Source organism: Sciurus carolinensis, chromosome 12 (genome assembly GCF_902686445.1).
Source record: "Sciurus carolinensis chromosome 12, mSciCar1.2, whole genome shotgun sequence".
NCBI classification, from domain to species: Eukaryota; Metazoa; Chordata; class Mammalia; order Rodentia; family Sciuridae; genus Sciurus; species Sciurus carolinensis.
In genome coordinates, this window is record NC_062224.1 from 110,647,422 (window position 1) to 110,675,089 (window position 27,668).

Genomic DNA, 27,668 nt, shown 5'->3' on the forward strand with positions numbered 1-27,668 from the left:
CCAGCGCGCAGGATTAGAAGAAGGCCTTCAACCAATCAGAAAGACGGTGCGGCCGCCATGCCTACTACGGGCGGAAATGGGAGGGAAAGCTTCGCACCCGCGGAAAACCGGAAAGCAGGCTGCGCAATTGACAATGACTAAGTCGTTCGGCCTTGACCTCAGTTAAAATGGAGTCTTGGGTTGCTTCACTGACCCGAAATGGGCGGGGGATCAGGGAGACGCCCTGCGTCGGGCCGCAGAGCGAGTCGGGAGATGATTTTAAACTGGGGAGGGCGCTAGGAGCCGAGCTGCACCGGCTTGGACGCGGGCTTTCGGAGCTGGCTTTGCCCCAGGAGGGCTCGGCTGCGGAGCCGGTAGTCTCCTGTCTCCTACCGGCCCCCGGCGGCCAGGAGCGAGTGACAGCCTCCTAGCCGGCGCCTTGGCTCCGGGCGAGCTCGCTCGGGGAGCGCGGGCGGCACTCGGGCCTCTCCCTCAGCTGTCACTTTGGCGGCCTTTCCACTTCAGGAGCTTGCAGTCCCGACGCAGTTCTGCAGCCGACTGAAGAATGACTCGTGCACGCGGAATGGGTGACAGCGTCAGCACTGCGTTGTATTGGTGAGCTGCTTTGTGCTGGTGCAGGACTGGCCGTGAACTTGGCCTTTGGCCTATGGCTGTCCTTGTCTTAAGCCCAGAAGTGCTTCGCACCAAGTGGGCGACGCCCGGCCGAGCTCGGGCTTCTGAGCGGTTGAATTTAGGGATGGTGGAGGTATACCCAGGGATTAAGCCCCGACCCCCGCGGACTAACCACAGGACGGACAACTACGGGTGTCCTGCTTTGCTGTCATGAAATTTAAACGATACTTAGATATTATGTCATTTAAATATAGTAATACTGTGTCCAGGCAGTGATGCGCACACCTGTAATCCCAGCTTTTCCGGAGGCTGAGGCAGGAGGAGCGCAAGTTGGAGGCCAGCCACCGCAATTTAGCGAGACCAAAATTTAAAAAAGTAATAATAAGGACGGGGTGGAGCTCAGTGGTGTAGCTCCCTGGGTTCAATTCCCAGTACCGCAAAAATAAATGAAACTGTAAATGTAACCTCATTTGTGAAAAACTCTTTTAAAAGACTAACTGCACAGTAGTGAGTGATTATAACTTTTAAATTCCTTTCAATGGAAATTGTATTTTCATTTTGGAACTGTATGGAATACTTAGGTTTGATTAAACCAATACTTAACAAAATGCACTCAGCTTTTTATTAGGGCAGTTATGCAAGAGAATTATAAAGTACTATTTCAATCAAGGTAGATTAGACAAGAAATTCACACCAAGAAAATAAATGAACAGGGGCCACAATGAGTGGTACAGACTTAGTGAGGAGAGCTATGTGGCTGCTGTATCTCCAAAGATTTTATAGAACATTCTTGAATTTCGTTGGACTCCTTTGGAAATGAGATCTCATTGTGCACACACACACACAGCTTCCAGGAATGAGCTACTAATACAGAAGTGTACAAGGTTGATATTTCAGGGGCAAAAGGTTTGAAAAAACCCTCCTGTTTGAATTTGCAAACAGGAATTTTTGCAACAAATTTTTTTTCAAAAAGAACTTGAATGGAGGTCACATTCAAACATGGTCTTGAAGGAGGTAGAATAGGAAATGTCACTTCAGACAGGTGATGTAGTTGATAGGCAGAAACACAAAGATATGAAAATATTTATGTCCTAGGTTGGATAGGAGAATAAGGAGAAGCTGATTTATGACAGACTTAAATATTTGGCAGAGGAGTTTAGGATTTATCTTGTCATGATTAAGGTTTTTGCCCTGGTAACTAACAATAGAGTGCCATTTCTGGAAGAATGTTTTACTCCTAGAGAATCTTAGTTGTGTTAATAAAAATACAGCCCAACTCATGGCTTTGGGAATGTATGACAAAGGCTGTTGAAGGGAGAACTTGATAGAATGTGCTGAATGACTACTTCGGAAAGAATGGAGATGGGGATCTGTAAGCATTTAAGTCCTAGAAAATTGATAGGAATTTGAAAGTGGGCCAGTTAACTTTTGGAAGGAAGGAGTTGAATTTAATTTTGAACATACCGTTTGTAGTATCTATAAGATATTCATATGTATAATTGTAGCCGACGAGAAATATAGCAGTTCATGAAAAAGGTGACAAAGGGGAAGGAAAGAAAGAATTCTTTTATAGTTGGGAGAGGCATCTGTGGAACTGTGAATAAGAGTTCACCTTTTAATCTTTAGAATTCTGTCATTTTTTCCCTCCAATGTAGACCATGGATTCTTATGATGCATCAGAATCAACACCTGAATTGACTCCAAGACAAAGTGCATCCTCACATCTTAAAGATTACCTTATAGGTGCCACCCCTCTGCAGAAACGATTGGAGTCAGTTAGGAAGCAGACTTCGTTTGTCCCAACCCCGCCTCGAAGGAAAATTCCCCAGTGTTCACAGTTACAGGTATGCTTTTTGTTCCTTTGAGTTTGTCAGTAATTGAGACCATCCAAACAAAACGCTTCAATTTTTATTACTATTTTTAGTATCTTCTTAACTTCTCTGCTAATAAAATAAAGAGAAACAGTTAAATAATTTTACAGTATCACCACTATATCTTGTCTTTTATCTCCTTAATCTGGATCATTTCTGCAGTATTTTTTTTGGTGTTTTTTTATTTCTTTGTCTTTTTTAAAATGCGGTCTTTTCTCCCCTTTTTAAATAGAACATTGCTCATTTTTAGTTTGTCTGATGTTTCCTTGGATGAGAATGAAGTTATCTTCTTTGCTGGAAGACTGCATACGTGCAGTTGTGACCTTCATTGCAGCTGTTTTATCAGTGTTGTGTACCTAGTATGTCTTGGAATAGGAGTCAGTTTTGCATTTCTGTAACAACTTTCTTTAAAAAACTACTAATGCTGGTAATGAAAGTGATAGTTTTTAGCCAGAAAACAAATTTTATGTAAAGATTGGAATGTCCTATTCTGTACTCTTCACCTTTATAATAATTTTGCCTTGTATTTCGATAACTATAAGAAAAAAGTGTGTAATTGTTTCAATAAATGTTCTAGCCAAAACAAATATTTTTCCCAAGTAGACCACTGTAGTGAAAGTTTCAAAAAATAGATGGAGCTGTGAGACGATACCAGAAAGTGTGGCGTCTACTGGGGAAAACAGACAATAAAAGTCAGACAATATTTTATCATCAGGTAGTAAGTGCTGTGAAGAAAAAGAAAGCAGGATCAGTAGATACAGAATGACCAAGTTGGAGTGGGTGCAGGACTACTTTAGTCAGGTAGACTCTTGGGTGGCATTTGGGAAGAGACCAGAATGAAGTGAAGGAAAACGCCGTGTGAACTCCCAGGAGAAGAGCATTCTAGAAGGGAAGGTTCAGCAAATGCAGGAGCCTGTTCAAGGATCTGCAAAAAAAAAAAAAAAAAAAAAAAAATCTGCAAACCCCACTTTAGGTTTGATCTTTGGCAGTGCAAAGATTTTGACCCCAGTTATAGATGTGTATAAATTCTTAAATAGTATGATTCTTTCTTACTAATGTATGTTTGTTAATTTTTAAACTTTTTTTGTCTCTCTCTCTCTCTCTTTTTTTTTTTTTTTTTTTTTTTTTTTTTTTAGGAAGATGTTGATCCTCACAAGGTTGCTTTCTTCCTGCATAAACAATGGACTTTATATAGTGTAACTCCCCTATATCAATTCTCCTATAGTAACCTCAGAGAGTATGCTAGACTTCTGAATGCATTTATTGCTGCTGAAAAGCAAAAAGGGCTTGCTGTGGAAGTGGGAGAAGACTTCAACATTAAAGTGATTTTCTCTACTCTCCTGGGAATGAAAGGAACGCAAAGGGACCCGGAAGCGTTTCTTGTCCAAGTACAGTATATAAGCAATTCTTGTTTCCTAGGGAAAAGAGATTGCATTTTGTTTTTGTTCTGTTCTTTATTAAAATTTTGTAGTACTGGGGATTGAACCCAGGGCTTGCACATACTAGGCAAACTTTCTACCGTTGAGCTACATCCCCAGACATTTTTTAAAATTCTGAAATGGGCTCTCACTAGGTTACTGAGTCTGGCCTTAAACATGTTATCCTCCTGTTTCAACCTGCCAAATGGTTAGGATTATAGGTGTGCACTGCTAGGGCCAGCAGCATTTTCTTGGTTTGGAAATTGTGGTATTTTCTTACTGTTTTTTAAGTTCCTAACCTTGTGATTTTTAATGTATTTTATGTCCTGTTTTACCAAATTGTAATAATAAGAGTATGGCCAACTAAAAATTTTTTTTTCTTACATGTATAGGAAGTGCATATGTGTGTGTAAAATCATGTTAATTTTATAAAACTTTGAAAATATGTAAAAGTACAAAGAAAGTTAACAATCATAGTTAAGCCTGGAGCAGTGGCGCATGCCTGTAACCCCAGCAACCTCAAGAACTTGAAGCAGGAGGATCACAAGTTCGAGGTCAGCCTTGGCAACCTAGCGAGACCTTCAGCAATTTTTAGTGAGACCCCCATCTCAAAAAATGAAAAGGACTGGAGATATAACTCAGTTGTAGAGTACCCCTGGGTTCAATCCCCAGTGCCAAAAAAGTAAAAATAAATCACAGTTAAAATTTATGGCGTTTTTACCAATTGACATTATAGATAATATAGATATAGCTGTATGATTCTATGATTTTTATGAGGATTCAATTCCTGTAAGTAGAATTTTATAAAATATATAACATTCCACGTAGTGATAGATCATGCCATGTTACTCTCAGAAATGTAATGTTTCACATTCCTTTCTATAAGTAGCATATAAAAGTAAGGTTAGCCAGGTGTGGTGGCCCGAATCTGTAATCCCAGCAGCTCAGGAGGCTGAGGCAGGAGGATCCCAAGTTCAAAGTCAGCCTCAGTAACTTGGCAAGGCCCTAAGCAACTTAGTGAGACGCTGTTTCTAATAAAATATTAAAAAAAGAGCTGGGGATGTGGCTCAGTGGTTAAGCACCCCTGGGTTCAATATCCATATCCCCCCAAAAAAGTAAGGCTGTCTTTTGATGAATTAAAAACACAGACTTATTTTGTTATTTGTAATAAAGTCTTTTGAGTTTATTAATTTTAATCATTCATAAGAAAATGAAATCCTCGGACTGGGGTTATAGCTCAGTGGTAGAGTGTTAGCTTCACATGTGTGAGGCACTGGGTTTGATCCTTAGTACCACATAAATATAAATAAATAAAGATATTGTGTCCATCTACAACTAAAAAAAATTAAAAAAAATGAAATCCTCAAGCAATTGACAAGTGGAATTATTTGTTTATATAAATCAATATGGTCTGACCTGTTCCTTGTTTTGTAAATAAGGTTTTATTGGCACGATCCTCTTTCACACGATTATGTTTTGTGCATCGCTGCTTTGGGGCTATGATAGCAGAGTTAAATAGTTACAACCACATGACCTGCAAAGCTCAAAATATTTATTATCTGTCCCTTTACAGAAAAAGTTTGCCAACTTCTGGTATAGGTCATGGTATTAGCAAAGATCTCAAGATGTTCGAGAATTGGGTTCAATTGTATGTAGCATAAAGCCTGAGTAGCAGTGGACTAGAAAAGATAGGCTCCTCGTCTTTCAGAAGAGAGAGGGCTAATGGAGTCAAACTGTCCACGGCTGGCACGATGTGCCACAAGTGAAGTCACCAACAACCCGGCTCCTATTGTCTGTCTTCTCTGCCATCCGTAGAGGATGGTTTCCACTTAACCGTCACCTTATGGTCCATGGTGGCTCCTGGAGCGTTGGACATTGTATTTAAGTTTCAGGCAGGAGGTAGGAGGAAGATGAGAGGGACAAACGGGAGACCTGGCAGAGTGAATCTTGCTGAGATCCAGCAACTTCTGTACATCCTAGTTGGAAAGGAAGCTAGAAAAATTTTCTTTTTTAGTGGGCACTTTGCGACCGTAAGTAAAGGGACCATTTTATCGCAGAAGGAAAAATGGATACCAAGTAGACAGCAGTCTTTGTCAAGTAAAATAACTGATGTCAGAGACATTTTGTGACTTGCATATCGTAAGTCAAGTAGATGTTCTCATGAGGATTAGAAATGACCTGAATTCCTGGTACAGTGTTCTGATAGTTCTCAAAGTAAATTTAATTTCTTTTTTTTAATATTGTTTTAGTTGTAGATGGACACAATACCTTTATTTTATTTATTTATTTATATCTGGTGCTGAGGATCAAACCCAGTGCCTCATATATACTAGGCAAGCACTTTGCCACTGAGCTACAACTCCAGCCTGGTAAATTTTGGTTTCATGACAGGGTGATAGAACTCTTAAGTTATGAAAGTCTGATAAACATAGCATATCTGAGTTTCAAGGTATGCAAGAGTCTCTCATAATCTCTTAAGTAAGAAGGAGAAATATGGTAAAAGAAACTGCTTAAACAGTCATCTCCAAAGAGGTGTGATCTTGGCTTGGTCAATACTTAAACAAATCTTGAAGATGTTTATCATGTTACAAAGTTTGAGGGATTAGTCACTAAGCTGGGAATATAATCAAGATCCTCGATCCAAATGGATTGGTACAATGGGCTAAATTGAAAGAGCTTAAAATTTTAGAAGTAAGTTTACATCTCAGTCTAATCTGGGGAGATTTACCTATTAACAGCAAGATTGAATATGTAGGACTAATTTATATAAAACTGTCTACTAAAAAGTCAGAAAACTGTAATCTGATATTACACTAATAGAAATGTAATATAGATCAAAGATGATAATCTTGAAATTATATCTTTTTTGAAATAATTATGTTAACTTATAAATGACTCATGCATAAGAATTCCAGAGAAGAGTGTCCAGAATAGTGAGAGAATGTGAATCTATTTAGGAAAAATGATTGAAGAAACTGGATATGAGCCAGGCATGGTGGCTCATGCCTGTAATCCTAGCAACTTGGGAGGCTGAGGCAGGAGGATCGTAAGTTTGGGGTTAACCTCAGTAACTTGGATCCTGCCTCAAAATAAAATTAAAAAGGGCTGGAGATGTTGCTCAGTGGTAAAGTGACCCAGCCCCCTCCCCACCACACTGCTCCCACAAAAGAAACTGGATATGTTGAACTTGAAGTATATGTGGTAGAGACCATGAAATAGTTGGAGGACTTTTCCTGTGGAAGAGAGATTAGATTTGATTTATTTTACATGCCTATAAAGAAAGGACCATTCAGTGGAAACTGTAGGGCTTGACATACGCAATTGCATTTTAAGTTGATAGAAGGAGTTGCCTTAGAAAATGTTTTGTATCTTCCTCAGTGAGAGAATTCAACATGTTGTATTTGGTGCCTTACAGTCCCTTCTGAAGTTGAGACTTTTTTTTCAAGATTCTGTACTTGATTATTCTATATAGCCATCTCTTCTTTGGCATTTTCATTGCACCAAGATCTTGCCATGTAACATATCTCTACTGTATAAAATATTAGAAGGGTCAATTATTTTTATAAATCCTAGTAATGACTAGCAAAACTATTCCTTTTCTATCTTTTGGACAATATGTCATCTTATTTTTAATGTACTCACTAATTTTGGGAAGATGTAATTTAGGAACAAATGTATTTGTGAACTTAATGAATTTGTTTTATTTTCCTTTGTAGATTCTATCAAAATCTCAAATGCCATCTGAGAACAGAGAAGGTAAAGTGTTATGGACTGGTTGGTTCTGCTGCATATTTGGAGATAGTCTCCTGGAGACTGTTTCACAAGACTTCACTTGTCTACCCTTATTCCTTGCAAATGGAGCAGAGTCTAATACAGCCATAATCGGAACTTGGTTTCAGAAGACTTTTGACTGTCACTTCAGTCCTTTAGCAATCAATGCATTTAATCTTTCCTGGATGGCTGCTATGTGGACTGCATGTAAAATGGACCGCTATATGGCTACCACTGAATTTCTTTGGTCTGTTCCCTGTAGCCCTCAAAGTCTGGACATTTCTTATGCAATTCATCCAGAGGATGCAAAAGCTCTGTGGGACAGTGTCCACAAAACACCTGGGGAGGTTACCCAGGAGGAAGTTGACTTATTTATGGACTGCCTTTATTCACATTTCCATAGGCATTTCAAAATTCATTTGTCAGCCACAAGATTGGTTCGTGTTTCAACGTCCGTAGCTTCTGCACATACTGATGGAAAAATAAAGGTTAGTTTGAACAAATCTAGTTAAGTAATTTTTTTCTTATTGTTGCCAGGTTTTCAGCATGCATGGTGGCTCAATTTTTCACATTGAAGAAACACATTTGAACGTATGCCAATTGAAGATAGTAAAGAGACTTTATTTTATGCTTTTTTTTTTTTTTTTTTTTGCGGTACCGGGGATCAAACCCAGGGCCTTGTGCTTGCAAGGCAAGCACTCTACCAACTGAGCTATCTCCCCAGCCCCCTATATTATGCTTTATAAATGATTTACCAAAGTCTTCAACCTTCTATGTGCAGCTCTGTAATGGAAGAACATTATATGTGTTTACTTTAGACTTGGGTAATAATTAGTTGTTATTCCATAATAATATGAGTTATAATTCTTTCAAAATTATTTCTTATAAAATTTTTAAATAATTATGAAAGTTATAGAGGATTTCATATGTTAGAAAGAAATGTATAACCAGAAATGCAGAAAAGGTGTCGCCTTTATATTTTATGCTTTTCTATCCCCATTGGAAAGAACTAATAGATACATTGTTTTGCTCTTTATGAAGTGCTTATTATAAAAAACATCAGAAATAGAGTTGGTCCCTAAAGCATATTTAAATATACAGCCATGATGTACTCTCAGTGAATGTTTCCTATCATTTTGTTATTATTAGAAGTTTAACAGACCTTAATTCTTTTTTTTTTTTTTTTTTTTTTGCGGTACTGGGGATCGAACTCAGGGCCTTGTGCTTGCAAGGCAAGCACTCTACCAGCTGAGCTATCTCCCCAGCCCAGACCTTAATTCTTTTTTTTTGTTTGTTTGTTTTTTAAAATGATACATATTTGTACATATTCATGGGGTACAGTATGATTATGATGTGTATACAATGTGTGGTGATCAAATCACAGTAATCAGCATTTCCATTTCTTCCAACATTTATCCTTTCTATGTGTGGGAACCTTCAGACTCTTCTAGTTATTTTGAAATATATAATAAATAGTTGTAGACTATAGTTACCCTACTTGCTACAGAACATTGTGTTTTGGTACTCATTATCTAATTTCTCTCTGTCCCCTCTTACCTCTGTCCTTCCTAGCTTCTAGTGACCACTGTTCTCTTTTTATATAAGATGAACTTTTTTTTGGCTTCCAGGTGAAGAGGTTATATTTGTCTTTCTATGTCTAGTGGACCTTAATTTCGTGTGTATGTGTTTTATGGGGATTGAACCCAGTGGTACTCTGCCACTGAACTACATTCCCAGCCCTTTTATTTTTTATTTTAAGACAGAGTCATGCTAAGTTGCCCAGTGTGTGCCATTGCACCCAGCGGGCTTTTAACTTTTAATCCTCCTACCTCAGCCTCCTTTGTAGCTGGGATTACAGGTGTATACCACTGTGCCTTAGGTAGGTGTTTTTATCCACATTTTATTTTAAAATAAGAAAACAGGTCAAGGTAAGTTTAAGTGATACATGGAAGATAGGTTAGTAAGGAGAAGAGTCAAGGTTTGAACTCTTTTAGGTTCTAAGGGCACAGATTTCTATAATTCCTCTTTTTCAGAATGGAGGCTGCAATGTAATGGTACTGGGAAATAATTTTGATAAGAGATTAGCATTAAAAAGGAAAGAAATAGAAGATATAAAAATGATAGTGTATTGAATGTGCCAAGTTTAATGAACTAAATCTAGAAATTAGACCAGTGTAACACTGATCATTCAAATATCAAACTGCCTTGTTATACTATTATTCTAATTTTAAATTCTTTTTAATTTTTTTTACAGATTCTGTGTCATAAATACCTTATTGGTGTGTTGGCATATTTGACAGAACTGGCAATTTTTCAAGTTGAATGAGTCCTGTGTGAACAATAAGTTATGGATCATAAGCCCTTTCTCACTGATTATTTGGTTATTTGCTATGCTGAGAGAGTCTGCGAGAGAAATGGGTATCTATATCTGTCTCTGCTTTCCTCGTGGTGCCTTTGGAGTTGCCCAGATGAAAGCCAAGAAGGATTTAGAAGAACAAGGACTGGCGGGGGGTGAGCCACAGCCATGTGCTTATACTGGTCATGATTATTTGAGATGCCAGTGCCTAGGAAAAATGCTGAGTTGTTAATTCGTTGGTTATCTTTTAAAAAAAAATGTTTTTATGTCAAACTTTTAGGAATTCAAAATGATATCTAATATTGGGTATTTTTGATTTAGGTCTTTAAAACCTTTAATCCCTTTAAAGCATTTTAGACTTGCAGTCAGAGAATTTTTGTCTTCTAAAGACATTTTGCTAGCGTTATTTTGCTGTAGAGAACGGGCCATCAAAGTCCTCTCAAAATTGCCAGATATAGTGGCATATGCCTGTGATCCCAGCAGCTTGGGAGACTGAGGCAGGATGATCGCAAGTTCAAAACCAGCCTCAGCAATTTAGTGAGGCCCTAGGTAACTTAGCGAGACCCTGTCTCAAAGTTAAAAATGAAGAGTGCTGGGGATGTTGCACAGTGGTTAGCGCCCTGGGTTTGATCCCTGATACCAAAAACAAAACAAAACCCAAACCCTCTCAAAAGGAAAATAAAGATTAATGGACTTTTTTTTTAAGTCACTAAAATGCTTCTGTTTTTAATACTGTTCAATTCTTATAGCAGCATTGAATTAAATATTCACTTTTAAAATGAAGCAGTGTGTCTCTCAATATCTTTATGACATCTTTTAATTCATGTCTCAGTAGCAGTACAGGGAGTGTTAGGCTTTTTCTCTAGCACAAGGGATACAAACCAACAATTATGTAGAATCAGGCAAATTGTAGGGTTGAAAGGCAAATTAAGGGCAGAAATGATCTTAGTTAGGCTTTATGTCCCTAGTTTAGCACAGTACTTGGTAAATAACTGGATTAAATGAATTTTAATCAACACTTCCATTTTAAATATGAAAACAGATCAAGCAACCCAAGAGACTTTCCCATGATAATATGTCTAAAACTCTTTATTTACTGAGCATGGGATTTTGTTTACTTTAGAAACATTATTTTTTAAAATCTTGTTTGAAAGAAACTAATTTTGATAGATGTCATTTTACAATCAAATTAACTTCTGGAATGGGGTATTATTTCAGATATACTAGAAATAGCAAGAAAGTGGGAAAAGCCTGGGTTTGGGAGCCAGACATTCATTTATTCAGCTAATATGAAGTTCCCAACACGTGCTTAGAATCGCATTGGGTAGTAGAGAAATAGTGTGAAGAAGACAAAACGGGTTCCTGTCCTGTGGGAATTATATTCCAGTGAAAGAAGGCAAAGGATAAAGAATTTCAGATGGAGACAAATGCTGCGAAGGAAGGAAGGTAGGCAGCGTGGTGTGAAGAAGCGTGGCTGGCCGCGGCCTTCTCTACACACCGTGTTCAGATAGTCTGAGGAAATGAGTCCCAAGCGATGAGCAGGAGCCAGCACGTGATGGTCTGGGAGGGGTAGAGGTGGCAGGTAAAACAGGGAAGGCTTTGAGGTAGGTCAGAGCTTGGCTGATTGAGGACAGAGCCTCAGCTGGAGCTCAGTGAGCAAGGTGTGTGGAGCAGTGGGATGAAGTGGGCCAGGCACGCCGCAGACTTCCCTGGGGTTCTAAGCCAGGTTTTGACGGGGACATCTGGCTGCCCAGAATAAAGACATGTTCCAGCTTTCATTATAGTTAGGTGTAGTCATGTAAATAAGTTCTGAGCCGTGGGCTATAAATGGAAGTGTCATGTAGAGCTTCTAAGGATCTTTCTTAAAGCATAAGTGACATGGGGGCCATGGGGATGTAGCTCCATAGTAGAGTGCTTGCCTAGCATGTGTGAGACCCTGGGGTTCCTTCCCTAGTACTGCCAGCAGAACAGTGGCATGCACTACTTCCTTCCAACTTTGCTTCCTAGAATGTTGATAAAACAACTGGTATTCTGGCTACTCGATTAGGCCATGGGGATGAGGGTCAGATCCCAGGGATGGCGGAGCATGACCTCTTGTGTCCTGAAAACTTCGTGAAGCTGAACACCAAGCTTTGGATGGTCTTCCTCCAGGCTTATTTGTCAGGGAAGCAAATTTCTGTCTAGTTCAAGCTAGTTATTTTGGGTCTCTGTTGCTCATAGCCAAATCTAATTCTAACTTGATACAGAGGCAAGATCTCCATGATCTAAGTTTTTATAGGTACTGTGAAGAGGTCAGTTATATTCTAAATGTGATGGGGAACCACTGAAGGATCAAGAGGAGAGTAATATGACTTAATTTGTATTTTGGAATATTTTATAAGAGAAAAAATGAGTTGTAGGTGAACAAGAGTAGAAAAAGGGAAAAATGAATTAAAGATTCTTATAGCCAAGCATGGTAGCACATATTTGTAAAATCCCAGCCACTCTGAAGCCTGAGGCAGGAGGATTGCAAGTTTGAAACTGGCCTGGGCAACTTGGTAAGAGCCTGTCTCCAAAAAAAAAAAACAAAGCTGAAAGCTGTGGCTCAGTGGTAGAGTGCTTGCCTAGTATGTGCAAGAACCTGGTTTAATTTCCAGTGCCACACACATAAACGATTATTCAAATGATACAACCCTTATGGAGAAGTTAGCAATATCTTGCAAAATTATGTATGCATTTTTGTTTTGATCAGCAATTCCACATCTAAAATGCTATCCTAAAATTTCACCAGTAAAATAATGATAATAATGCAAAAGAAGGATTATTTATTATAACACAGTATTTGTGATAGCAACAATGAAAACAATTCAAATGCCCATCAGCTGGGCCTGTTTTAATAAATTATGATATAATTGCAAAATCAATTACTACGATGTAACTATAAAAAAGAGTGAAGAAGATAATCTACATGCTCTCATGGAGTGATCTCCAGGCATATTGTATATGGTGTACATAGTTTATGTAAGGGATGAGGGAAATATGAGTACATATGTTTATTTCCTCATGTTTTCAAAAACAATGGGAAGAGCCAGCTGTGGTGGTGCATGCCTGTGCTCCCAGCAGGGAGGCAGAGACAGGATCATAAGTTTGAGGACAACCTGGGCAATTTAGTGAGACCTTTTCTCAAAATAAAGAAATAAGGCCTGGAGATATACCTCAGTGGTAAAGCATCCCTGGGTTCAGTCCCCAGTATTGCAAAACAAACAACAATGGAAAAATAAACCAAAGTAACTGATAAATGTGTTTACAGAGGAAAGGAAGGAACTGGGTAGAGGTGACAATAATAGAAGTTAAGACTCACCTGAATGTTCTTTGGTTATAGTTTGTAATCATGTGTTTTATATAATTATGAAACAAGGACTGGGATGTTACTTGCCTTGCATGCTTGAGACCCTGAGTTCAATCTCCAATACTGAAACATTAAATAAATAAATAAATTATGAAACAATATTAGATCCAAAAGGAAAAAACAAGGCAATGCCCCCCTTACCCCCGTGGTACTGGGTATTTAACCCAAATGATGCTGTACCATTGCACTACAACCCCAACCTTTTAATTTTAGAGACATGGTTTGCTAAGTTGCTAAGGCTGGCCTTGAACTTGTGATCCTCCTGCCTCAGCCTCCCAAGGCTGGGATTGCAGGTGTGCTCCACCATGCCTGACTGCTCCTATGTTTTATTCTAAGGATTTTATAATTTTAATTCTTATATTTAGGTTTTATTCACTTTGGGCTAACTTTTGTGTATGGTGTAAGGTAGGGGTTCAGTTCATCCTTTTGTAAGTCAACATTCAGTTGTTCTAGCACCATCTGTTGAAAAATTATTGTCATATGAAAAAATCAGTTGGCTTTAGATGTATGGGTTTCTTTCTGAACTTTGAATACTATTCCATGTTTGTGCCAGAATCATAGTTTTGATTACTGTACCATTGTAATGAGTTTTGAAACCATTTGTGAGTTCTCCAACTTCAACGTTTTTTTCATGGTTGTTCTGACTGTTCTGGGTCTTTTGCATGTCCGTAAGAATTTTAGAATTAGTTTGGAATCTCTGCAGAAAAGTTAACTGGGATTTTTAGTGAGTGTGTTGAAGAATCTGCAGATCACTTTAGGGAATATTGTCATTATAATGATATTGTCTTCCAATCCATGACATGTCTTTCCATTTACTTATGTCTATAATTTCTTTCAAAAAAGTTTTTTCATTTTTCTGTGTAGAAGTACTGCACTTTTTTTTTTTTTTTAGTTGTTGCTGGACCTTTATTTTATTTATATGTGATGCTGAGGATTGAACCTAATGCCTCACACGTGCTAGGCAAAAGCTCTACTACTGAGCCATAACCCCAGCCCAATATTGCACTTTTTTGTTGTTGTTAAATTTATTCCTAAGTGTTCTGTTCTGTTTTTTGTTTTTTTTGTATCAGGGATCAAACCCAGGGGTGCTTTGGTTATAGCGTGTAATCATATAAGTGTTTTATATAATTATATTATATTTTTATTAGAGACAGGGTCTCGCTGAGTTGCTTAGGGCCTTGCTAAGTTGCTGAGGCTGGATTTGAACTTGTGATTCTGCTGCTTCAGCCTTCCAAGCTGCTAGGATTACAGGCATGTGCCTCTGTGCTTAGCTAATGTTTTATTATTTTTGATGATCTTGAGAATGAGTTTTCTTAGTTTCATTTTCATATTGTTCATTGGTAATGTATAGAAATACACTTGAGTTTGTGTATTGCTGTTATAGCCTGTGAACTTGTTAACCTTGCTTATTCTGGTAGCTTTTTCATTGAATTCCTTAGGATTTTCTGTGTACAAGATTTGCTTGTTCTATGAATAAAGAGAGTTTTACTTCTTAATTTTCAATATTTCTTTTTCTTTCCAAATTGCCTTGAAGTACAGTGGCAAACAAGTGCGGAGGGTGTGCGTTCTTATCTCCTTCCTGATCTCAGTGGGAAGGCATTAAGTCTTTTTTTAACCATTAAATGTGATGTTAACTGTATGTTTTTTCACAGATGCCCTTTATTAGGTTAAGGAAGTTCCCTTTGCTAGTTTATTGAGGGTTTTGATCATGACCTTGTCAAAATTTTTTGACCAAAAAAATCATTCATTGAGATGCTTTATGGTTTATTTTTTCTTTTGCTAACAATCACATATTGCTAGTTCTCTACTGGGCAGACCAGGAAGCAGTGAAAACTTGTTAACAGTGAGTATTACTAATGCTCAGATTGTGTCCTCCAAGTATTTCCCATTAAAAGGAGTATGTGTGTAGTGCTGGGATTGAACCCCAGACTGTCAACATGCTAGGCGATGCTTTACCACTGGCTACATCCCCAGCCCTGGGGTTTCTTGAAGAAAGGCTGATTTCAGGTTTGGAACAAGAAATGTGGAACATATTTTATGTATCAGGAAGCAAGGTAGCTATCTAAAATGTGTCAAGGATAGATGCCAACATGATTATCAAAAAGATAATTTTCAAATATTGAATATATAAAAATTGAGCTCATACTATAATAAATACCATCTTAGAAACTCATGCTTTGCCTTTGGAGGTTGCTATGGAATAACTTTTGAAAATTGGTAAGTTGAAGGGGTGCTGTTTTTCTAATACATTATATTTTAAGATAAATGGTTAAGGGAAGTTTTTCTTTAAATTAGTAGATCAGAGTACTTTATAATAGATACAGCTGGTAGCACCTGAACCCATTGCTCATGCTCAGTACCTCTAACATGGACTATCCAGATAACATGTTGTGATTGATGCAATGGGAGAATGCCTATGAACTATTTCTATAATTATTTAATTTGAATCTTCTTTAATTTTTTAAACAAAATTTGAACATTTAAGAGAAAAATATGGGTCTTCTTTTTCCTTTTTTTTGGCAATACTAGTGATTGAACAATATGTTAGGAAAATGCTTTACCATTGAGCTACCTCCCCAGACTTTTTATTTTTATTTTGACACAGGGTCTGCCCAAGTTGCCAAGGCTGACCTTGAACTTGTGAGCCTCCTGCCTCAGCCTCCTGAGTCAACTGGGATTACAGGCGTGCACCACCATGCCTGGAAGAAATACAGGTTTAACCATGTCTATTACAATGGAGACACACACACACACACATAAAACTCTAATACAGAATACAGAAAAAATTTTCAAGATGATAGGGCAAAGGAACAAAAACATTTGATTAAGGGAGCAAAAGGAAAGGAAAAAAGAAAACCAAATAGTAAACATCAAATAAGATGGTAATTAAGGACAATTTTTTGTTTCATTTTTTGAGAACATGGTAAGAATTCTTGTCAAAACGAGATAACAGAAGACACGTTAGGTGTTCTGACCGTTATAGACTCCAGCGCTTCTCTAGGTGAATGACTGCTCCTTATGTGAGCAAAATGCTATCCAAAACAAAAAGCAGCAAGTATTTTGAGAGAGTGTTGAAGACAATGGACATGTATAGGGAGGAGAAAAAAAAAAGTTTCTGTTTCCTTTTCTCAGTTAGGATATGTGTTGCACTAAAGATATAAGAATCATCTTGGTGAAAATGCTTTTGTTAGAGAAAACTTAAATTCTTCCAGCTCCCCTCCAAAAAAGTTTCAGGCCCTGACCGGGACAAAGAAATCAAATTATCACTAATTTCACATGAACCTTAAGTCTGTAACTGTACTTACCATCTTTATTCTAAAAAAGTTGAACATGTGGGATCTGGGGTGCAGCTCAGTGGTAGAACACTTGCTTGATGTGTGAGGCCCTGGGTTTGATCCCCAGCAGCATAAAACAAAACTTAACATCCATTCATCATTATCAAATCCGTAGACTTAATTTTTTCTCTTAAGATGTTTCCACCCAGGAGTTGAACACTGTCACTTTAAAGTGCAGGGAAGGGTATGCAAGATGAGTGTTTGTTCTGTGACATGTAAAAGAGAAAGCGTCCCTTCAATAGCAGTGACCCAAGGGGTACCAGGAGGAATGAAGAACTGGCTGCAGGACAAAGTTAATCAAAAAGCAAGGAGACTTCATTTTCAGCCTAGAAAGAAGAGCCCCTGCCAAGTCTGGCTGTTAACTATGCCCCGACCCGAAGCAGGTCTTAGGTCTCTCTAACTGACAAGTCTGGAGCACAGCACTGGCAGAGTCAAGGCCAAAGGCACCCAAACTCAGCAGGTATCTCCACGCGCATGCTGACATGGGTGAGAAAATCAAGAAGCCTGGGTTTTAGAATAGCTCACCTAGTAAGCAAAGATCAAAGTTCTGGTCTAGAGTAAATAATAATAGGTAATGAGGGCCTCAAGCCACTGCTGAGTTTTTTTTTGTGTGTGTGTGTGTGTGATCTTAAAGCAATTTCAAAATGATTTCTTCCACTTAAGGGCAAGCTTTGCACTAATCTTAAAACCAATTATGTCCCTAGCTCTAGCTTCAGGTAAGCGTTTTTTTTTTTTTTTTTTTTTTTTTTTTAAAACATACCATTTTTATCTCATGGGGTGGAGTGAAGAGCAAGAAACCCTCCACCCCGTGTCCCTGGATAGAAAACATTCTAGAAGCTGGAAGGTGAACACATTCAAGTCCCGGGCTTGAGATTTTGGGTCCCCAGCGGTTGTTTCTTCTCTTCTATTGTGGGACATCCACCTTGGGTGGCTTGAAGGTTGCTGGATCTTCAGTCATTGGGCTGGCCTGGGCATGGATCAGTTCCATGGGAGAGGGCTTTTCTTTTATAGGTCTGGATGACAAGACCTCCAGAATCAGAGGCTCCATATATCTGATGAGTTCTGATCCTCCCCACTTCCAGGATTCATGATGCTAGGATTCAGGCCAGGTGAGACTGTAGAAGAACCAGAAGTGAACCAGCTTCTGGGCCTCTGCTTTGGGGAAGAGGTACCCTAAGCAGTGGAACCTCTTTCTGCCACTTGGAGGTACATGGTTTCCTCAGTGTAAGGCCGTTGTCAGGTGTGTAGCCAGCACCTCTTATCCCTGCCTATTGCTGAAAATGCTGTCCTGGGTCTGTTTGGTGATCAGAGAATTCATGAAGACATGGGTAGCTTTAACCTCCACCACTGGGCCCTTGTCTGTACTGTCAGTGACTGTTGACTAACAGTTCAGGGCAGAAAGGTACGCTGGCTTTCCCCTCCTTTGCCTTGGCAAGGTAATGATCCTTGTGCTCTGGAATCACTGGCTTCCCAGACATGCTCTCCATGTCTGATGGAAGAGGCTTGGGCACGGGATCTCGAGGTGGTTATCATAGCTGAATGCCTCGTGGCACATCCCCATGGCCAGGGACATCTTGCTTAGAGACCCACTAGGCCCCAAGAGCAGGTTGCCTTGAAACCACCGAAAGACTGGGATTCAGGGTCTTTTTCTCTGTGTATTTGGGAGCTGAGTCCTTGCCACCTCTGTGAAATAATGTCATGACTATGTTGATTGGTGTTAATGAGGAACATTGTCCAACTGCTGCAAATCAGCAAAGCTTCCCAGAGCAGCCCATCCAGGGGTTCTGTTCTGTTGCCATCACGCTGCCTGCAGCCTGAACTCCTATACTAATGAGGCTCTGAGGCTGGGGCACAGTCCAGACCAAAGCTCTTGTGAGGGCAGTGGCAACTCTGCAGTCCCCACCACTGATCAGGGAGCATAAGCTTTAATTAAGGAACTTTTAATATTATTGGTATTAGATGATATTAAGGAATTATAATATTATCAAGAGTGATAATAATATAGTTCTATGGAAATTAAATATTCAAGTGTGGATGAAATAACATGACTGAAATTACATTAGCCAGGGAAAAGAGTGGGAGAAAATAGTTAAAGGATTAGCAAAATGCTGATAATTTTTGAAACTGGATGATGGGTACATGGAGGCTCATGTGTTTATTTCGTATTTCCATGTATTTACTTCTTCCAGAATGTGAAAGATGAGAGAAAAAAACACCCAGAATGAAAGCTAGTTTTTTATGACCCTATACTGTTCTCCCCACTTTAGAAATAGACCTTATTTTTAAAGCTGTTTTGTTTCACAGCAAACTTTAGTGGAAGGTGCAGGCATTTCTCATACGTCCCCTCCCCGACATGCTAACCTCCTTCCTTATCTACCTCTCCTACCAGAGTGCAGACCGTCACTTGTGCAGCACACGGACCTGACCAGCCACGGTGCAGTGGGGGAGGGCCGCACACGGGCGGGAATACCAGGAGGTTGGCACCACGCCATAACAGAACCAAAGACTTATTGCAATAAAGCATCAGCAAAGAAAACTGAGGACTGCTAAGTTGAGAGGCCTGGATGATGGTAACTGCTGCTTCTCCTGGCTTATTTCTGCACAATGGCCTTTTTGTACTTCAATCTGGAAGCAGACATCTTTGATTTCCCTTAATGCCCTGTGCTTTCTCATGGCCTTTATTCTGTATAATTTACTTGAGGCACATTGTCTTCCAGGCATGTCCTTGCCACTCTTGTCCACTTAACAAAACTGTCTTTCAGACTTTCTAAGGCTCAACTTTTTATCTGATGGCTCTTTCAATCCACATCAGGTGACTGTTGAGTTACTCCTGGGCTAAATAATTAGGACATTGCATGTTTTATACTGTAATACATTACTTTTCGAATTGCCTGACTCATAAATGAAGATTTTTTTTCAAAAATATTTTTAAATGCAAAATTTCAAACATATACCAAAATATAACTCATGCTATTGTATTCATAGGCTAGCAATGACCAATACTCAACCTTCTTATTTCATCCATATTCCTGTCTCTTTCTACCTCTCTAAATTTCAAAATTATTTAGTCCACAAATACTTCACATGCATAAAAGATAAGGACTTAAAATAACATAATCACAATACTAATATCCCTGAAAAATTTTTTAGTAATCCTTGAATGTCAAATATCCAGAAAGAAAATTTCCTTAACTCAAAATTTTTGTGGTCTGGGGTTGTGGCTCAGTGTTAGAGCACTTGCCTGGCATGTGTGAAGCACTGGGTTCGATTCTCAGCACAGCATATAAATAAATAAATAAATAAATAAATAAATGTCCATTGAAAACTAAAAAAAAATTGAAAATTTTTGTTATTGATTTGTTTGAAACATCCAAATAAGGTTTGTATACTGCATTTAGTTGCTTTGAGTCTTATGTTCCTTTTTCTTCCTCTCCACTTTTTTTTTTTTTTCTTACAATTTACTTTTTTAGAAAAACTGAGTTATTTGTGAAGTTTCCCACATTCTGGATTTTGTTCATTGAATTCCTGTGAAGTTAACACACTCCTCTGTTTCCTATAAACTGGAAGATTTTGAGCCATAGTTCTCACTTTTTTACTGAGATTCTTTTATACTCTCAAAAACTACTGATGGGGGGCTGGGGAGATAGCTCAGTCGGTAGAGTGCTTGCCCCCAGAGCAGGAGGCCCTGGGTTCAATCCCCAGCCCGCCAAAAAAAAAAAAAACTACTGAGGACTCTAAAGAGCTTTTGGTTATGAGGATTTTATCTAGTTATGTCTATCATACTAGAATTTAAAACTGAGAAATTAAAAAAAATTAGTATATCAAAAAATAAACTTACTATATATTAACATAGTTTTAAAATAATTTTTTTAAAAAACAAAATTAGGGATGAGTTACATTCTTTTACTTTTTTACACATCCCTTTAATTTCTGGCCCAAAAGAAGGCAAATAGGTTCTCATATCTGCTTCTGCATTCAATCTTTTGCAATATATTATTTTGATGAAGTATATGAAGAAAGTATGGCTCACACAAACATGAAGTGGAAACAGGGAGTATTTTAACAGCCTTCCTGACAATTATGGATACTTGATACTACATCGAAACTTGACAAGTGTTTGTTGAAGTCTGAAACCTTATCAATGGCCCTTTCATACTGTTCCCTTAAGAGCTATTGGTCTATCTTGCACTTAGAATGGGCTTTAGTCATTTATAAAAACTAGTTCCATGAATTATGCAAATCTTCCACATGTTGACACATTCTATAGTTTTTAAAAATAACTACATTCAACAATGTCATCACTAATCTCATCAGAAAAATCTTTAATTAGCTGTTAAGCTCATGGTCAACGCAAGTTTTCCAAAACGCTAATTTTCTCTTTGACAGTTTGAATTTTATCATTGGCGATAAATAATGGTCATTTCCTTGATATGATGACCTCTTTTTTTTTTTTTTTGATTATTTCAGAGAAAATGTCTGCCTTTAAGTGGCAATGAAGTCAAAATAACATTAGTTTGTGTTTCAGTTCTAGTTCAGCTTGTAACAATACAATTGTACAAGATTTTTCTTGGGACAACCACTGAACTTTGATTTGCAGCAATTATTTTATATATGTTTTTATCTTGTCATATAGAATATTAGAAAAGATGTTTCTGAGGATTGAGAAAAATTAATTTTTATTGCTTAATCAAGGACATTCTTTTTTTTAAATAATTCACCAAGTTTTTTTATTTTTATGTATTTTAGATGTTGATAGACCTTCATTATTTTATTCATTTACTTACATGCAGTGCTGAGAATCGAATCCAGTGCCTCACAGTGCTTGGTAGTGCCAGGCAAATGCTCTATCACTGAGCCATGATCCCAGCTCCTCAAGGACATTCTTAAGCAAAAAAATAATTTTTTTATTGTGTCCATGATGGTGAAGGATACTCTAACTAATTGTACATTTTGGTGCCACTGCCTTGATTTGTGCTAAGCTCTAGCAGTCTCACCTACTTTTGTACCATCAACTATCACCACAATATAAAAGGCAAAATGTCTTAGTATTATTAAGATAACTTTGACTCATGGATGCTTTCAAAGAATCTTGGGAACTTCAGGGGTCCTCAGATCACACTTTGAGAACCTCTGATCTAGAGGCTTGATGAACCTTAAGTTTGCAACTATAAGCTTTTCAAAGATAGGGACTATTATTCCTGCTCAGCAGAAGTCCACATGTTCATTGATCTAAAATCACACTGTAAATCTGTATCCTCTTTGCCTGGGAATTGAAACCTAATGAAACATTCTTATACATCTTTCTAGGATAAGGTTCACAGGTTATTGTTACTGTAATAACCCAGACTATTTAATGTTAGTACAATAAATACCATCTTCTCTTTATATTTAAGAGAATCTGGGTCAGGGATATAGCACAGTGGTGGAGTGCTTCCTAGCATGTACAAGGCCCTGGGTTCAATCCCCAGCACCACACACAATACAAACAAAAGAATCTTAAGGGGCTAAATAACTAAAATACTAAGAATCCATAAGACACTTTGATTGAAGAGTTTTGTCATTGCTAGGGGCTGCTCTTACCAATCATTTCCAGAATAAAGGAGCCCTTGACTTACAAAGCCAATTGTCCAAAGTACTCAACCACCTTCTGCTTGTCTCTCTCTCTTCCTGTATTTCTTTCCCTATTCATCTTTGTTTCCTTGCCCCTTCAGTTTCCTACCAAAGTTTGAAAGACTTTTACCCTGACTCACACCTTGTTCCGGAGGGCCCTCTTCTTCAGTGGTTAAGAAGTATTATCTGCAGAGTGGATACTTGAAGGTAAAGAATTGTGGGGAAAACATCGTATCAGAAATAGGAATGTGGAGAGCAGCACAGGGCAGAGGACTCAGCAGGGGTGCATGTGTGAGGTCAGCTCCCACCTTGTCACTTAACTTCCAGGCCTCAGTGGACTCACTCATAAAGCGAAGACGAACATCCCACAACCGCCATCCTAAGCTTCCTTTACAGTTATGGAAATCATTGTGCAGGCAAGCTTATAAACATTCTGCTCCACAGCAACGCTTTTTACAGAGTACATTTCCACTTAACTGTAAAACTGGAGTGACTTCAGTGAAAGAAGAAAAACCCTTAAGAGCCCCCAGTGAAAAGCCAGTGTACAGTGCTGGGTCTCTTTCCCCGCCCCCCTGCCCCCTTCTGTGCTGGGGATCAAACCCAGGACCTTGGCCATGCTGGGCAAGTGCTCTACCACTGAGCCACTTCTTCAGCCCAAATATCTCCACTGTTTTATTTTTTAATTTTATTTATTTTTTAAGAAAAAGGAAAAGATTTTATTACTTTGCTAGCAAAGGAGAAACAGGGGAATCCTGTCCCAGAGGCTGTGATTCTGCCCATTAGGGGGAATAGGGTTTTTTTTTTTTCAAACTCTTTTAAAATTCTTTAAAAAAATTTATTCTTTTCATATATACATGACAGTAAGTGCATTTTGACTTATACATACATGGAGTATAACTTCCCATTCTTTTGGTTGCACAATGTGGGGTTACACTGGTCGTGTATTCATATACAGACACAGGAAAGTTATGTCCAATTCATTCTACTGTCTTTCCTGTTCTCATCCCCACTCCCTTTCCTTCACTCCCCTTTGTCTAATACCGTGCACTTCTATTTTTCCTTCTCCCCTACACCCTGATTGTGTGTTAGCATCTGCATATCATAACATTTGGTTCTTTTGGGATTGGCTTACTTCACTTAACATGGTATTTTCCAGTTCCATTCATTTACTAGCAAATGCCAAAACTTCATACTTCTTTGTAGTTCAGTAATATTCCATTGTGTATATAGGCCACATTTTCTTTATTCATTCATCTGTTGAAGGGCACCTAGGTTGGTTCCATAGCTTAGCTATTGTGAATTGAGCTGCTCTAAACATTGATGTGGCTGTATCTCTGTAGTATGCTGATTTTAAGTCCTTTGGGTATCTACCAAACAGTGGGATAGCTGGGTCAAATGGTGGTTCCATTCCAAGTTTTCTGAGGAATCTCCATACTGTTTTCCAGATTGGTTGCACTAATTTGCAGTCCCACCAGCAAATTAGTATGAGTATGCCTTTTCCCCCACATCCTCACCAACATTTATTGTTACTTATATTCTTGGTAATTGCTATTTTGACTGGAGTAAGATGAAATCTTAGTGTAATTTTGATTTGCATTTCTCTAATTGCTAGAGATGTTGAACATTTTTTCATGTATTTGTTGGCCATATGTATTTCTTCTGTGACTGTTCAGTTTTTTTGCCCATTATTATTTTGTGTGTGTGTGTGTGTGTGTGTGTGTGTGTGTGTGTTTTAAGTTCTTTGTGCGTCCTGCAGATCAATGCTGTAGCTGAGGTAGAGGTAGGTGGTAAAGCTTTTCTGATTCTGCAGGCTCTGTCTTCATGTTCTTATTTCCTTTGCTGTGAAGAAGCTTTTTAGTTTGATATCATCCAATTTATTGATTCTTGACTTCTTGCGCTTTAGGAGTGTTTTTTGAGGAAGTCAGTTCCTAAGTTGACATGATGGGAGAGTTGAGACTGTATTTTCTTCTCGTAGATGCAGGGTCTCTGGTCTGAAGCCGATGTCCTTGATCCATTCTGAGTTCATTTTTGTGTGGGGTGAGAGGGATTAAACATCATTCTTCTACATATGGATTTCCAGTTTTCCCAGCACCATTTGTTGAAAAGGCTCTTTTCTCCGGTGTGTGCATGGCCCCTTTCTAGGATGAGGTAACTGTATTTATGTGTATTTATGTGTCTCTGTGTCTTCTATTCTCAAACAGGGGCTTTTTAAAGAGGCGATTCAAAGGCTACATTCCACACATTCTCTGTCAGAGCTGTAATTCACTTGTTAATTTGGGCGACTGTCATTTCTGAGGTCCTCTGCCATCCCCAAGTGTGAATTACTTTGGTCCTGTGGTGGGTGTGTGCTCAAGGACAGATAATTCTGCCTACCTTGGGGAAGAAAGGTAATCCTGTTTCCCCTTAGGACCAGGGAGGGGAAACAAGGATTATTATAATTGCTTGGGGTTTCAGCCCATGGTCGGTTGAGACACGGCACTCGATGGCAGGAGCACATGGCGGAAGATGGCCGTTCACCTCATGGGAAGAGAGGAGGGCCAGGGTCCCAATATCCCTTCAGAACTTACCTCCAATGACCACGATTCCATCACCTTCCCCTCCTACCCGGGCTGGGGAAATTTCAGATCCAAACTACAGCGTCTGTTAGTATTCTGTTCCAGGCCATGTTTCTGGTAGGCCTGTAGTGGCAGGGTGGCATCTGGAGATGGGGTGGGGTCTGGAACGCTGATAGCTAATGTCAGTTGTATCATTAGCTAATTTTAGGCAGACTTCCTTGGTTTTCAGATTTAGATCAGTGTAATAGATGGGTCTAGACCAAATGACTGTCTTTTTAACTGTATGATTCTGTTTTACATCAGAAAATATATAGAGTAGGTAATATAAAATATAATATATAAGTGCTAATTCTAGCTGGCAACCTGTTTTTTCAAGTTGAACACTCTTATAACCAACTTTGCATAAAAGTACCACAAATGATACAGAAAAAGAAAACCCAAATTAAATTGCAAAGGTATTAAAAGCACTAAAAATCAACCATCAGAATTTATGGTAAATACTACCTTTATTTAAAAAAGTTATACATGCTAGAAAAAAGCATAAATGATACATGTAAACAATTGTTTACCAAATACTTTTTTTCCTTGAAAAAGGTGCAAATGATCTTTAAATGTAAACACAAAAGTTGCCAAACTTTTTATTGTAGGGGAGAAAGTGAAGGTTATTCTTTTTTTTTATTGTAGGGGAGAAAGCAAAGTTTCTTCCATTTGGTTGCAGTTAAAGTCCTTTTTTTTTTTTTTTTTTTTTTGCTGTGGGTGATGGTGACTGAACCCAGGACCTTGCACTAGGTAAGCACTCCACCACTGAACTACAGCCCCAGCCTTTTTATTTTGAGACAGGGTCTTGCTAAGTTGCTCAGGCAGCCTCCAACTTGCAATCCTCCTGCCTCAGCCTCTCGAATAGCTGGGATTATAGATGCATACCACCATGTCCAGTGTGCAGTTAAAGTCTTATTTAAAAGTTTTCCTGCAAAATAATTGAAAAAAATTGGTCTATGAATATAATGAGGGAAAAAAAACCTCACTAAATTATCATTTATTTCCTTAAAAGTTTTAACTTTTCACCAGAAAGTGCAGTTTGAGAGAAATAGTAACAGTGGCCTTATAGAGTAAAGCTAATAATATATAGTTTGCATAAAAGAATCCAGATATTGATAAAATGCTTCAGCTGATTACATGAACTGAAGACTTCATTCCTCTGGAGGCCATTATTAAAGGTAAGCCTCAGCTTCACCAGGCCTGAGTATTAAGGGTAAACTGCACAATAGAATTCACTGCCGGGGAGAGGACATTTCTCCCTGCTATCCTGTGCAGCAAAGAGGGAACAGCAAGGGAAGTAGTTTCCACTGGTAACATCTGTGAGTGAAAACTCGTGCAGAGCTGCACGTGGTTGGGGGAGTCTCAAGACAGCAAATGAGATGTATTCTCATTTTTTTTTTTTTTTTTTGGGTGCTGGGGATCGAACCCAGGGCCTTGTGCTTACAAGGCAAGCACTCTACCGACTGAGCTATCTCCCCAGCCCCCTATTCTCATTTTTATAAGAGGCACTGATCAAAGTTCTAGGTCTAGCAGAAACTCCATGAGAATATTATGATTAAAAAAAAAAAAAAGACTTTAACTAGAGTTGAAAACAAGTTCACTTAGAAGGAAACAAGATACGAACTTCCACTGATGAAAACTGCAGCATTAGAGTCCTGCTTTTGATGATTTAATATTCCTTCTGAATTGTACTATTTAATATGAGATGTTTCTTTTTATCATAGATTTTCAAGTCTTAGGGTGCTTAGTGCAAGAATGACGAGTAGCTAACACACCGTGCATCCCCATCTCTATCACTGGAAATCCTTGTAAGTGGTGGAGTATGTGGATGGAGTGTCCAGTAGATACAACCAGACCAGAGTAGCCCTTCTGCCCTTATCAGTATTTGTATTTTCAAAATTAAGTCACTACCTTAAAAATCAAAGTAATTTTGTTGCTTGGAACTTTAGTCGTTGTCTTTCCTTGGGAGGAAGGATAAGTAAAAACAAAAACAAAAAACCAAAGCCCCAAACACCCCCAAACCAAAACATCATGATAAATTAGAACCAAAAATAAATATTCTTCTGCAAAGAGTTGAAAATTACTGTGCAAAGGTGGCGTCTTGCAGGTGAAGCACTGTCATCAGATTTGCATTCCCGTATGTTGAGGCACCGGCAAAGAATAAAATTTGTTCTAATGTTTTCTCAAGCTGTACAAAGCTTCAAAGTCAAAGCTCTCCAGAATATAGAGAAGTAGGTTCAAGACAGTCTTCTACATGTTCACCATATGTGGGATTCACAATGTGTCATCTTAATAACTCCTACGCCCCCTCCTAGCCGACGATAATTCATCCCGCCATATAACCTGCGAAGACAGAAACAAAATCAGATTTTCTAGTTAGAAAAAGCACTGCTTCTATTATAATCACAAGTCAAACGTGTATGTTTTACATCACAACTATTGTTTTCAGCTTCATACAACTCCTCAAAGATTTCTAGAAGCCAGCGTTGGGCACTGGCAAGTAGCAAAATTATTTCAGACACTTACTGAAAAGCTCTCACTCACAGGCTGTTTAAAGAGTAAAGAGCACCGTATTTACTTTTTGCATCAGAACTTTACAACTTTACATGTAGAATGACTTCTAAAAATTGTACAGAAAAAAATTTTAAAAAACAAAACCGAACAATGATAGGGAATCTTCTCTCTGCCCTGCACCTTTGTGTCTAGCTTGGCC

General features: G+C 38.5%; 2 protein-coding genes, 1 non-coding gene and 1 pseudogene across 5 annotated transcripts in view; 2 read left to right on the forward strand and 2 right to left on the reverse strand.

The window, feature by feature from the left end:
- Window positions 1-284: 284 nt before the first annotated feature.
- On the forward strand, window positions 285-12,619 carry Cenpl (centromere protein L). Its single transcript, XM_047520988.1, has 5 exons — window positions 285-594; window positions 2,268-2,456; window positions 3,620-3,871; window positions 7,618-8,160; window positions 9,927-12,619. The coding sequence occupies exons 2-5, from the start codon at window positions 2,271-2,273 to the stop codon at window positions 9,996-9,998; spliced, it is 1,053 nt and encodes a 350-aa protein (XP_047376944.1). The 5' UTR covers window positions 285-594; window positions 2,268-2,270; the 3' UTR covers window positions 9,999-12,619.
- A 4,986-nt stretch (window positions 12,620-17,605) lies between these two features.
- LOC124961453 (putative monooxygenase p33MONOX) lies at window positions 17,606-18,324 on the reverse strand (annotated as a pseudogene).
- Window positions 18,325-20,384: 2,060 nt separating this feature from the next.
- Trnaw-cca (transfer RNA tryptophan (anticodon CCA)) lies at window positions 20,385-20,460 on the forward strand. Its single transcript has one exon. It is a non-coding gene; the product is annotated as a tRNA-Trp (tRNA).
- Window positions 20,461-25,409: 4,949 nt separating this feature from the next.
- Window positions 25,410-27,668, reverse strand: part of Klhl20 (kelch like family member 20) — a 31,684-nt gene continuing 29,425 nt past the window's right edge. Inside the window, exons 12-13 of one of the 3 annotated variants that reach the window (XR_007104451.1) lie at window positions 27,040-27,298; window positions 25,410-25,883 (exon numbers count right to left, since the gene is read on the reverse strand). Coding sequence is in view for 1 of the 3 variants with exons in the window: in XM_047521505.1 (XP_047377461.1) it covers window positions 27,214-27,298 (85 nt within the window). In the remaining 2 variants the exon portion in view is untranslated. Of the gene's footprint in view, window positions 25,884-26,303; window positions 27,299-27,668 lie in introns of those variants that run through there. The other 2 variants (XR_007104450.1, XM_047521505.1) reach the window with 2 other exon arrangements.